This window comes from Papio anubis, chromosome 14, assembly GCF_008728515.1.
Source record: "Papio anubis isolate 15944 chromosome 14, Panubis1.0, whole genome shotgun sequence".
Taxonomy (NCBI): domain Eukaryota; kingdom Metazoa; phylum Chordata; class Mammalia; order Primates; family Cercopithecidae; genus Papio; species Papio anubis.
Genome location: NC_044989.1, coordinates 3,456,034 through 3,469,898, shown reverse-complemented (window position 1 = coordinate 3,469,898; position 13,865 = coordinate 3,456,034). Strand labels below are relative to the sequence as shown.

The following is a 13,865-nucleotide window of genomic DNA, read 5'->3' as shown; positions in this document are numbered from 1 at the left end:
TTGTATTTTAGTAGAGACGAGGTTTCACCGCGTTAGCCAGGATGGTCTCGATCTCCTAACCTCATGATCCACCCACCCTGGCCTCCCAAAGTGCTGGGAGTATAGGTGTGAGCCTCTGTGCCTGGCTAATTTTTTGTATTTTAGTAGCGACGAGCCCTTATGTTTCTATATTAGTTGGCTGTATATTCTTTCATTGCCTGCTCCCATGAACACAAATATCTATAGAAAGAACAGAAGATGACTCAGTATTTGCTCTATCTTGCATGGTTATTAAATGTCTTATTATTGGTAGCTTCAAAACAGTTTACTTCAGCTCCACAAGCCTTTATCAGTAATGTCATGAATATTTTTTGGATGGTTGTCAAGGCTGGGGAAACCTCTATCAGTTTTCTTTCACATACTAGGTGTTTGATTTCAGGTATTTCAATGTTTGGGTTTTGGTTTGTTTTGTGCAGGGTAATCCTAGTCTTTGAAATGACCACACCACTGACCAATTTGTAGCTCATGACCTCCTCCTACACTGTGAACCACCGACTATATCCAGGTGAAATCCAAAATAATATAACCCCAACTCAACTTCAGTTTGCTGTCCCCACCCCTCAGGCTCAGGGACATTTGACAATGTACAGAAGACATTTTTAGTTGTTACAACTGGGGAGACGGTACTGGCTTCCAGTGGGAGAGGCTAGAGCTGCTGCTAAACATCCTACAATGCATGGGATGGCCCCACAGCACAGAGCGCTCCAGCCCCAAAAGCTAACAGTGCCGAGGTGGGGAAACCCTCAGCAGGATCCAAAGATGCCTGGGCCGTGTCGGCACCACTCGGCAGGAGGCTGTGACAGAGGGACCAGATAGCGGTCTTCACTCCTTGTGCTTAATATTTTATTTGTGCTAATTTTATAAAAATATATGACCACAGAACTCAATGCTAAGGCCTCTCCAGCCGGATCTTTACTGGCCTCATGGTGACTCTGCCTCTGTTGTCTGAAGTGGGGTGCGGAGCACAGTGTGCCCAGGCCAGGCCCATCACATCATGTCCTTTGGGCAGCCATCCCCTCTGCCTGTGCAGGATGCAAACGGGTGAAGAGGACGGAACCGTGTGTAGAACCCAGTGCCAGCTAGGATCATTCACGACCACTCACTAATGGAGGCCTCTGGAGGCCTCAGAGCTACCCTCAGAACAAGGAGTTATCACCCCCAATTCAGAGTTCACGAATGAGAGACCTTGCCCAAGATTGCAGTTCACGAAGAACCTGCCAGTCAGAGTCTGGGCCCCTCGCACTAAAGCTGCACTTGTCACCGAGCAAGCTAGCAAGGTCCACACGGAACCCCCCAAGACCCAACTGCCTGGCTTCTGTTTCACAGCTGACGTGGGTGTTTTCCATTTGTTTTTGTGTTCCTGAAATGTTAAGGACTTCAAAAAAATATATGCCAATAAGCTGATAATTACTCTCAGTTACATAAATAAGTGATGATTTAACTTCCCATTTCGAGTACACTACATGGGAAGCGCGGTTAGACTCTGAACCGTGTTCACACCTGCATTGGGAACAGAAGGGCCAGGAGGCCTTCCCCCTCCTCCTTTTTCCTCTCTTCCCTGCAGCTTTTTCATGAGAGCGTTTAAGTCGTGGCTGCTGGGAAGAGCCTTTTGCCTCGTAAACCCTGACCTTCTCAGGGGGCCAGGACAAGACTCTGGCGCAAATTCCAAATTGTATTTACATTTCTCAAAGATAACTCAGAAAACTGGACAGCAGGAGCCGGATGAAAACCCTGCTTGTCTCTGGATGGGAATTCTCACTGGGGTCACACAGTGCGTGTGCCAAATCTCTGGGACATTGTCCATGAGGACATTAACGGCAGCCACCTCTCCCCGTCCTTGTGTTCCCTGACACAGCGGAGCCCCGCTGGCCTCCCGCCTCAGCAGTGTGGGGCTGGGCCTCCGTCTTCTCCCTGGCGCTGGTCTCTCCCCATGCCACTCCAGGGCTGTCCGGGAGCACAGGTGTGAGATCGGGAGCACAGGCGTGAGATCCGGAGCACAGACATCAGATCGGGAGCACAGGTGTGAGATCCGGAGCACAGGCGTGAGATGGGGAGCACAGGCGTGAGACCCAGAGCACAGGCGTGAGATCGGGAGCACAGCCGTGAGATGGGGAGCACAGGCGTGAGATCGGGAGCACAGCTGTGAGATTCAGAGCACAGGCGTGAGATCGGGAGCACAGGCGTGAGAACGGGAGCACAGGCGTGAGATCCGGATCACAGCCTCCTTGCCTGGGCGCATGAGGGCGGGGCCCCACCACTGTATCCTCTGAGACTATTAGGGAGTCAGCTATCAGAGGTCCTCAAACTTGAACCTGCATCAGAATCGACTGGAAAACTTAAAACACATGGCTGGGCCCCACCCTAAAGCTGCCAATGCCATAGCTGCTGGTGGGACCTCAGTGTTCTCCTTTCCAACACTTCCCAAGTGTGGGGAACCACTGCCTACCTCCTAGGGTCCCTGTAAGGATCTGAGTGAATCCCTTCAAGAGTCTGCCCTGGTGCCTGACCCATATGGACCGACATTCAGTGAATACACAGGAGCTGTTCTGGAGTCCCCAGACACCATCCTACCCACCCCCAACTGTCTGCCACACTAGAAGCTCCTGTTCCTGCACAGGCCTTAAAACTGAAAATCAAGTTAACCTCGGGCCAGGCATGCTGGCTTATGCCTGTAATTCCAGCACTTTGGGAAGCCAAGGAGGGAGGCTCACTTGAGCCCAGGAGTTCAAAATCAGCCTGGGCAACCTAGCAAGACCCCCATCTTTACAAAAAAAAATTTTTTTTTAATTAGCTGGGTGTACGCCTATAGTACTAGCTACTCAAGAGGCTGAGGCAGGAGGATCGCTTGAGCCGGGGAGTTTGAGGCTGCACTGAGCCATGATCGCACCTCTGCGCTCCAACCTGGGTGACAGAGCAAGACCCTTGTCTTAAAAAAATAAAATCTGTAACTAGTTTGGTTTTCAAGGACAAGAAAACACATTCATTCATCTTTACTAAGTGCTAAATACTCTGATAACTTGTCTATATTTGTGGATTCTTTAAACTTATATTACTTAGTCAGTGACTTTCAGAATTAGAGGGACCCTCAGACTCAGCTAGCCCAGGCTAACCCTTTCATTTCCCAGTGGGAAACCTGAGGTCCAGGGAGGAAGGATGCAGCTCATCTTCAGGCCACAACCAAACACAGGGAGTGACTCCTCACCCACCACATCAAACTCCCCAAGAGCTTTAGGCAAAGACTTAGCCATGTCAGGTTACGACGTGGTCAGCGCTGCTTTCAGGGTCCCTGAGTGGAACGGTCAGGTACTGTCACAAGCTTGCAGCGTGCCAGAGAACACAGTTGGGAATAAAACTGGCAGAATGGTAAGGGAGTTCTGTCAGATAATGATCTAAAAGTTGAGTAAGGAGTGATTTATTCTATTTTCAAGAGGAAGCTTAGGCCATTTTAGATGCAGACAATTAACAGCGCACTAACTTTAACGGTGGCCTCATTAAGTGTTATTACAGAGCACAGCCCTGATTTTATCTGTATAGCATTTTGAGTAAAATGTGATTGCTAGAGGCATTCAGACTAAACTTCATTACAGTCACTCACCCACTGTTGCTGCTATTGATTATAGTGAGAAAATTCCATGGAGTTAAAGCATTTCCAACAGCTCATCCAGCAGTAACAGGAATCTTAGGAACCAGGCCCACCTCGTCATTGAAATGTCTTTCACTAGGCTGTAGTTGCATTGTCCTGCTATGCATTTTAATAAATATCAAGTCTAATACCCGCTTTACGGACCTAGTATCATCTCAGTGCCTGAAAACATTCAAGATGCTGTACTACTTAAGAACTGTGTGACTTTGTATACCTTCTCTGGTTCCTTTACCATGTTGTATGAATCACAAAGGCTGGACTAATGTAACTAGAAGGGAAAAGGAGGATTTTTTTTTTTTTTTTTGAGACGGAGTCTCGCTCTGTCGCCCGGGCTGGAGTGCAGTGGCCGGATCTCAGCTCACTGCAAGCTCCGCCTCCCGGGTTCACGCCATTCTCCTGCCTCAGCCTCCCAAGTAACTGGAACTACAGGCGCCCGCCATCTCGCCCGGCTAGTTTTTTGTATTTTTTAGTAGAGACGGGGTTTCACTGTGTTCGCCAGGATGGTCTCGATCTTCTGACCTCGTGATCCACCCGTCTCGGCCTCCCAAAGTGCTGGGATTACAGGCTTGAGCCACTGCGCCCGGCCAGGAGGATTTTTTAAAACCACCATTACTTCCCATAGCAAATGCATACACATGCCTGCAGGCTTACTATCTAATTGTTGTTCAACACAATCATGAAAAAGTTTGTATTTACCTTTCAAAAATATTCTATATATTTAAGCTGTCTTGACAAAAAAAAGATATACTTAAGCTTTCTTGACAAAGTTTACAGATGAAAATTGTGCGTGTTTAGCACACTAGGCCCCAAACTCTTCTATTGTGCACCCCAACTAAAACTTTTGAGTACCTCCAATGTGTAGTTAATACAGAGTGCACCACAGTACTAATAGGGTATGTATGTTATAAAAACACATAAGTTTTAAATGAGTAACAATAGGAATGATATCTAAGTCTTTTTGTTCACCAAGGTATTAATTTTAGTGAAAGCAATGATTGTTATACTTTGCTATAACAATTTCAAATCTAGTTTTAAGTTTGGCACTTGATTTTAATAATTATCACAGCTAAAAGGTTCTTAAGTGGTATGTTTAGAATTTGCTTCAAAAATCTCCAGCAAATAAAGGGTGAGAATAGATGAAACAAGATTAGTAACATATCAGTACCTGCTCAAACTAGGTGATAGGACAGAGCCCCACTACTGATTCTGTTATACTTTTGAGTATGACAGAAAACTTCCACTACGAGGGGTTTTTTTTTTTTTTTAAGACCCCTTACAAAGATAGATGTGGACAGAAGCATCTGAACAGTCCCCCAATCTTTGGCTGTGCTTCCTATCTAGCAAATGTGAAGTTTTTGCTGAAAAATCGACCAAAATTTTCCATCTTTTTTGGTATTCTGGTCGTCTTTGTTCTTGCCAAGTAATTAGAAGGGATTATTAACAAATAGATTCAAAGCCAACTGAGACTCTTCCTAAGCATCTTAAATAGGTAAGGATATTCTGAGTTTTTATGTTACTGATACCTTACAGGTCAATGTAACTTTCACCTAAAATGGAAGCATTTCCCAATGGACATCTGAAAATAAGCTCATTCCTTACACTGATTTCAAAACACAACTGTTTTCTCACATAAAGTTTCCTCTTTTCCTGGAGATGGTTTTTTAATGTCTACTAGGTATGCTACTGAGAGCCACTGGTATTGGAGGAAATCAAGAAATTCAAAAAAATTTTTTTTTTTTTTTATATGAAGTCTCGCTCGTATCACCCAGGCTGGAGTGCAGTGGCGACACCTCGGCTCACTGCAAACTCCCATCTCCTGGGCTCAAGCAATTCTCCTCAGCCTCCCGAGTAATTTTTGAATTTTTAATAGGGACGGGGTTTTCCCATGTTGGCCAGGCTGGTCTCAAACTCCTGACCTCAGGTGATCCGCCCGCCTCAGCTTCGCCAAGTGCTGGGATTACAGGCATTGAGTGAGCCACCACACCTCGCCCAGAACACTTTTTAAAAGGAAAATGCATAACATTCTAGGACAGCCTGTGTAAATCTTGTTTCCCAAACCAGTGAATCTGTGAATTCCAATACACTAAATGTTTGAGATGACAGAGATGAAGTCTCCCAAAAAGCCACTGAACACAGATAGCCAGGAAACAGGGGGATGGGGAGAGAACGGGGCTCCGTGCTGGAGAAGGGTGAGAATAGGTTTGCAGCACCCTAAGCCTAAGTAAACAACTCATTCCAGAGAAACCAAGACAATCCCTGTCCGGGATGGGGGAGCAGGAGGGGAGACAGCGGAAATGGGGGAGGGACCTATGGACTACTGAGGATAAAGGGCCAGCCTTGGTAACTGCTTAACGGGCACCTTCTTCACCTTCCTCACTACTCGCTCACCTACAAAGGCCTCAGCCAAGTATGGTCAAGAGCACCTGCCAAAGCTTTGAAAACATCCAGTGCGCCTGCCCTACCATGTGAATTCCGCATCGGGAGCCTGACAGTTCTACTCCCACGAGGCCTGACCCTCATCTGCAAAATGGGAAAATACTATTGTGTCGCCTCGGAGGCCTCCCGGAATTAGTCTACCTGTAGGAGTGTAATTTGATGTAAAACGTATTATTTGGGGGACTGTTCAGTAAGATTGTCTCGTCACCCTGTAAAAGCAGGAAGGTTAAATTTTACAAGGTAATGTTAAGGCTTATTAATAACTGTAAGCAATCTGGCATAAAGCCAAAACGGAGGAACTAATTCTCTAATAAGACATCTGCTCTACTCTACAAAGACCTGGTCCAGCTAGTCACCAGACACCACACCAGGGTCCTCACTTCGGGGCTTTCACTCCCCCAGGGCCTTCATTTGATGAACTGGAAAACGAAGGAAGTGGGGAAATGGACTACCCAAGTTTACACACCACTTAGCATCTACTAAATCTATTAATCAGACTCTTACATTTAACTTGTGAAAGTCCACTTCACACCTAACATGAATTTATGTATAAAAAATTCAACAAATCGGACGGAATGGGAAGTGGAGGTGTTGGTTTAATGGATAATTTCAGTTCTACAAGATGAATGAAAAAGTTTGAGAGTTCTGTTTCCCAACTTTGTAGACATACTTAAGGCTACTGAGCTGTAAACTTAAAAATGGGTACTATGGTAAATTTTACATATATCACAATAAAAAAAAAAGTACCAGGTATATTTTTAGTTTGAACCATGCAAAAGTGCTAATATTCAGCTATTTCTGCAGCATCATGTGATGACACTTGTACCGCTGAACACAAGCGGAGCCTCACGGGCATCAAGCTTGCTGGCGCACACACCCCTCCTGCTGAAACCCTCCGGCCCAACACAGGACGCCACTGATAGTGAAGACAGCTGCACATCCATGAATCCGGAATTTTGAAAAACATAACTGAAACACAGTACTGTGAATATATATTTTATTTAGTCACTTTTGTTTACAATTGAAACTCTGGGAATTCAAAATTAACATCCTTGCCTGTGAGCTTCTTATAGACACCAGAAAAAGTTTCAACCTACAAGAAAAGAAAGAATTCATCACAAAACTCTGAAATACACACTCAGCTTAAAACCTATTAGTTTCATGAAATTGTGCCCTGTATGGTCTTTCTCCTCAGCAACTAAGTACTGAGAAGGAATACGCACATGTCCGTAGCAGTCTTATAACCATGGACAAGCTCCTCTCCAATGTTGTGGGACAGGACTCTACACCAATGCACCGGGAAGCCACCAGGGGACCCCACCAGTCACCCACATGGTTATGTCCCCCCAAGACACTGATCTATCACCATCCACCCCTAACTCACCAAGAATATACAGCCTAACTAAAAGAGCCTACTTCCAAAAGGTACAGACAATTTCAAGTGTTCAATTCTTTAAATTCTCCATTTAAAACCTGACATATAATCCAAAGTAGAGCAGGCTGAAGTGCGGGTAAAAGAACTAGTCCTGAGTTTACTACAGTCATTGCTCTGGTGGCACATGGAGACTGGTTACTCTAAAATCTACTCTCACTGTGGCTGAACCTGTCCATGATAAATGTCAACCTATTACCTTGTGTTCCACATTGTTCTGCTGTGCTTTGTCCAAATGAACCTTTATGAGCCGGCTGCCATCTAGTTTCACGCGGATTCTCTTGCCCACAATTTCGCTTGGGAAGACCAAGTCCTCAAGGATGGCATCATGCACAGCTGTCAGAGTACGGCTGAAAGAATAGTTAAAAAGGTAAGCAACACAAAATGCCTGCCCTCTCAACTCCAGAAGGCACCTGAAGTCAAAATGAAAATGTAAAACCCAGGTTCCTCAAGTCAAATTAACACTCATTTTCAAACAAGCTTGTTATATTTCACGTACCAAACTAAAGCCTTTGCCTACCTAGAATACGGTAATAGCTTATTGACTTATCTCAAAAGCTCAATCAATTTTAAATGTTACTCTGGGGTAAACGACAAACTCACCAAGGCAGTAAGTGACCATCTCTAGGGAATGTGGTTAGTGATGTCTTTTTTTTTTTTTTTTTTTTTTGAGACGGAGTCTCGCTCTGCCGCCCAGGCTGGAGTGCAGTGGCCAGATCTCAGCTCACTGCAAGCTCCGCCTCCCGGGTTCACGCCATTCTCCTGCCTCAGCCTCCCGAGTAGCTGGGACTACAGGCGCCCGCCATCTCGCCCGGCTAGTTTTTTGTATTTTTTAGTAGAGACGGGGTTTCACCGTGTTAGCCAGGATGGTCTCGATCTCCTGACCTCGTGATCCGCCCGTCTCGGCCTCCCAAAGTGCTGGGATTACAGGCTTGAGCCACCGCGCCCGGCCAGTGATGTCTTTTATACATCTTTATTTTCACTTGTATCATTTCTCAACTAATTCACTACAATAACCTTAACACTCCTGCTCATCTATCTCCAAAACCACCCCCTTCCAATGTCAAGATAATCTTTCTAAAAAATTGATATGATCACATAATTTACATAAAAGACTCTTCAAGAGCTCTCCTAGACTTCCAAGATATCTTCCAAACTCCTTGTTCTCTAGGATCAAATGAGGCAATCTTCCGCCCCCAGGCACTGTTCTATCACCAGCTCTAGGATAGCTGCCCCTCCCGGCACATGTGGGTCTTCAATTTCTAACCCATCAGCATCACGAAAACTGCCAGTGGAATCTTGCTCCTCATCTGAGTATCACTATCAAGTTCAAAATCTACCTACCTGCCACTCAACAAATGAGAAGTTTCAATTAATTGCAAGCTTTTGGGGCAGCTACCATGTACCATGAGACATCAGGAGTAAGTCAAGAGACAGCTCTTTGTTTCGGCATTTATGGAGCTGCCTTGTATACAGTTATCTGTCTAGGTCTCACCCCACTGTAGCTAACAATGACACTATAGTCTACTCATTTGGATTTCCTATCTGGCAGCGCCCATATACACAGTTAACATCTTCTTACTCCCAACATCTTAATATTTCACAGCCACAAAGGGCAAAAACTTGAAGAAAGTCCATTTCCCAAAACCCTCATCACCTTTCAGAAAGCAAATCAAGACAAATGGATTGTTCGCTGCGACTCATTCATTAAGCATATTCTTACAATACTAGGAAAGCACCCAAATATGGAAATTAGATTCCAAAGTTATCTACCAACTCTTAAAATGGGGAGCAAAGGAACAACTCAATCATCACAAACCACAGGGACTGGAGTGCTTCAGAGGAAAAACCCTGCTATACCCAAAACTGTATCAATTTCAGCATTTAACCTGAGTTAGACAAAGACAGCTCTACTGAATAGGGAAAATAAATCGGAAAGCAGGAAGCCGGATTGGAAAAAGTGGAATCACTATGACCTACCAGCTAGGCTTAGCGCGGACGAGGGAAGGCTTTCAACAGACTAGGCCCCACTAGAAACACTGAAGCCACTGTCTTGAGAAAATTTGGAAAACAGAGGTTTGTACTGAGGGGAATTAAAGCTATGGGTTTGAGGAACAGTCCTTTGGCTGTGTGGAAAGCAAAGCGACTGTTTTTATACTCGTTTCCTAACTCAGGTTCTCAGAACTGAGTTTCCAAAACCCTCTTTAAGTGTCATGATTTAGGGAAAAAAAAAATCCTAAATTCTTATGCCGCTCTGTCCATAAAAGTTTTTCAAAGTACTAAGCCATAGAATTCAAGTTCTACAAAACCTGGCACCTACCTTTCCACAGACCACAGTTCAATACGGTAACACATTGCTAGATTCCCAACACTATTTCCTAGTGGTTTTCAAAACAAGGCTGAGTTTAAAAAAAACAAAAGAAAACGCCACCCACGGTAGCTCACACCTGTAAACCCAGCACTTTGGGAGGCCGAGGCAGGCGGATCACAAGGTCAGGAGATCGAGACCACCCTGGCTAACATGGTGAAACCCCGTCTCTAATACAAAAAATTAGCCAGGCTTGGTGGTGGGCGCCTACAGTCCCAGCTACTCGGGAGGCTGAGGCAGGAGAATGGCGTGAACCCGGGAGGTGGAACTTGCAGTGAGCTGAGATCCGGCCACTGCACTCCAGCCTGGGCAACAGAGCAACACTCTGTCACCAAAAAAAAAAAAAAAAAAATTCTTAGGATTACTAGTATTAGCTACAATGAGCAAATTATCCCAGCCTTTAATCAGTTTTCTCATCCACTAAGGATAACAATACAAATTATACATTTCACAGGGTATAGGCATAACTAGAATTTTTTTTTCTTAAACTCATCCCTAGGTAAAAGTCCACAGGGATTTAATAGTTCACATTTGTAGAACAACGTACTAATCAGAGACTAACAAAATAACAAAAGATCTAGTTTAAGAAGACAACTACCAATATTTGTTTATGCCAGATAACCTGTAAGTCAATCAAGTTCATAAATCATTTTCCATCAGCTGCAATGATATTTTAACCTGTGATGTTATCGCCCAAATCCACCTACATTTTTTACTTCCAATCCACAGCAAAAATAAAAATCAAAGATAAATCCAAGCTCACGTCAACTATGTCTAGCAGGCTTTATCACACAGAATTAATGATTTCCGTCTCATCATTCCTATCCTGTGCACACATAATCGGAGGAAATCATCTCATCTTGTGACAGCACTGACCTACTAGACATACAATGGCTATGTGAATACATGTATGTTTTTACATCTAGAATTCTAAAACATACCATGTGCAACTATAGAGGAAAGCAAATACTGCTACTCAAAAATTCCCACTTGAACATCTGTTTTTATAAGTTATAACTTACACAAATTAAGAGTTGTTAATAAGAGGATTATACACATTTCTGAAACTACTAAAATACTCACCTCCTGGGACGCTTCTGTTTATTTTTTGTACGGCTTTTTCGAGTTGGCTTAGGCAGAATTCTCCTCTGTAAGGTAAAAATTATCATGCAACAAAATGAAAAAAGACCTTAAATTGACAAAAAACTAAAACTGTCATACTGCTTTAAAAGCAAGAATGGCAGGGTAAGTTCAAAGTTCAAGAAAGCTAAACAACTCAGATCCTGAGGAAACCGTTCTATGGAGTTACTTGCTGATTCTTGACTCATTCATTCAGAATCCACAGCCTCTACTAATATGCCAGCGGAAAAAAACCTCCCAGACACGCCTTTCCCCATGCCTACTGACCCAGAATACTACTTTTATTCCTGATCAATCCTGGCACTTCATTCCCCAAAGACTTCAGTTTGCACCAATGCCAGATCCGAACTGTAACAGATTTCTTAGTTTGATCATCTCTGTAAGCAACCCACAAGACTTGTAGAATTTTAAATATGGGAAATCATTTTCGTAACTCAAAACACAGCAGTCTGTCACTTCACAGATTTGTTTCGGCTCCTAAAGAGTGCACTTCGTCTTTTAAAAACTTATTTTTCTATTTTTTGTAGACAGGGTCTCACCATGTTGCCCAGGTCACTGAAGTGATCCAATCACCTCCACCTCCCAGTGCTGGGATTACAGGCGTGAGCCACCACGCTCCGCCTGTACTTCTTTCTGCCCATTTGGATTCCTAAAAGGATTGTTTTCATGACTCCAACTACCAATGCGGTCTAAATACAAGCAATTTTAGCAAAATTCACAAACAGAAACGTGCTGCAACAGAACAGATACCTGAGCGATAAAGACAACATGCTTCCCACTGAACTTTTTCTCCAACTCGCGTACTAGCCGGACTTGGATTTTCTGGAAAGATTTCAGTTGAGGAACAGGAACAAAGATTATGATAGCTTTCCGACCACCACCAACTTCAATTTCCTAAAGAAAAAAAAATCCATTTGTTAATTGCTTCAGAAAGCAAAAAAGTAAACGTTGTGGTCAAATTAGAGACTAAGAAAACCTTATCACTAACACCATAGCTGCATTACAAACTAATAATAGTTTTGAGTTAATGATATATGCACCCTTCGGAGATGTTCTCATCTCTCTCCAACATTCACATTTCCTTATTCCAGGAACGGAGACTGTCCAGGCCAGGAGGCCAATCACTGCCACTTCTGCACCCCCGCATGCGGCAACTCCGGGCTAAGTGTAGAGAAGTCTGCATCCTGGGAGCTCCCCATAGCTCTTCGCTGTATTTATAACTAAGTAAGGACAAGTAAGGTCCGAAACCGGCCCTGGCCCTCTCTACTCCACGTTTCTCCACCGCCCGCACGTGCACAGCTTCAAATGCAGAGTATCTGCAACCCCCCTCCCCGCACCTGGGCGGTATCACTGGCAAACAGCACAGCGGAACCCGAGTTCAGGTTAGGCAGCCAGGCGGCAAGTCGTCCTCAACCGTAACCCGGGTCATCTAACAACCCTCCCAGGCACTGCGCGCCGAGACGCGCCGCACCTCCCTCCCAGCCGAGGGGCGCCAGCTTACCTTGGCTGCCGTAATATTCAGCTCCCTGAGCTGAGCCTTGAGGTCCGAGTTCATCTCCAGCTCCAGAAGAGCCTGAGAAGCAACGAACAGCAGGGCCGACCCTCAGCGCGCGTCCCAGCAGCCCGGGCCCAGCACCCACGCGACCGCCTTCCCTCCCAGGCGGGGCGCCTCCACCCGCCCCAGACCCCAAGGAAACCCTCTCACCTGGGAGATGCCGGACTCGAACTCGTCCGGCTTCTCGCCATTGGGCTTCACGATCTTGGCGCTCGAACTGAACATGGTCTTCTCCTGGGAGAACTGAAGGCACAGCGGTCTGCGTTACGCGGCCGGGCTGCGGGCGCCGCCGGCTCGCCCTCCCGCCCGCACCCCCCGGCCAGGCCCCGCTCGCCCCGCAGAAGCCATCGGAGGACACAGGGCAGGTAATCGGCTGTATCCCCACCCGGTGAGCAAGGCCCGCCGCTCCAGGGCCTGACTCCAAAAGGCGTTTTCCTCCATGTAAGAAGAAAAGTTCGGCCCGAGAACAGGCCGCCAACCTACCTCGCCGAGCGCCGGCTTAGGAAGAGGCCCAAATCTCGCGAGAGCACGTCAAACTCTGGCGGCGGAAGGGAAGAGGCGTAAACAGCGCGAGGAGAAGGGCGGAAACCGGAACATCACTGAGAAGCGGTAGAAGGCTAGACAGTCCCAGGAAGCGGCTCCGGGGACGAGTGTCTTGGTAACGCTTTTCCGCCGTAGGATTCGTACTTTGGTGCCGTTTCCGAGCGTTCCGGTGCCGGCTCCCAAGATTCCTATCTTCAATGCAGGTTGCAGGCGGGAACTGGCCTCGTCCCAGCCCTGGGCCTGGACGAGAGAAGGAGGCCGAAGAAAACCAACTTCGGCAACCTCCGGAGACAGGACGATTAAAAAAGGCTAACTTGGCTGGGCGCTGAGGCTCACGCCTGTAATCCCAGCACTTTGGGAGGCCGAAGCAGGAGGATCACTTGAGCTCAGGAACCAGCTTGGGCAACATGGCGAGACCCCATGTCCACCAAAATAAATAAATAAATTAGCCGGTCATGGTGTCACGCGCCTGCAGGCCCAGCTACTCCGGAGGCCGAGGCGGGAGGATTGCTGGAGGTGAGAGGTCGAGGCTGCAGTGAGCGGAGGTTGCACCACTGCGCTCCAGCCTGGGCGACAGACCAAGACCCTGTCTAAAAATAAATTTTAAAAAATTATGAGGCCTTCGCTCTATGCTAGTACTGTACTAGGTGCTAATTATTAAGTAGAACAGACTGAACTCTTGCCCTCATGGAGCTTACAGTTTAGTGGA

General features: G+C 46.0%; 1 protein-coding gene across 1 annotated transcript; it reads right to left on the bottom strand.

Moving 5' to 3' along the window:
* Nucleotides 1-7,098: 7,098 nt before the first annotated feature.
* Nucleotides 7,099-13,242, bottom strand: RPS7 (ribosomal protein S7). Its single transcript, XM_003908230.5, has 7 exons — nt 13,097-13,242; nt 12,764-12,856; nt 12,560-12,631; nt 11,809-11,952; nt 11,002-11,066; nt 7,750-7,900; nt 7,099-7,211 (listed from the first exon to the last, which is right to left on the bottom strand). Exons 2-7 carry the CDS (start codon nt 12,836-12,838, stop codon nt 7,134-7,136), a joined length of 585 nt encoding a protein of 194 aa, XP_003908279.1. The 5' UTR covers nt 12,839-12,856; nt 13,097-13,242; the 3' UTR covers nt 7,099-7,133.
* Between the last annotated feature and the right edge of the window lie 623 nt (nt 13,243-13,865).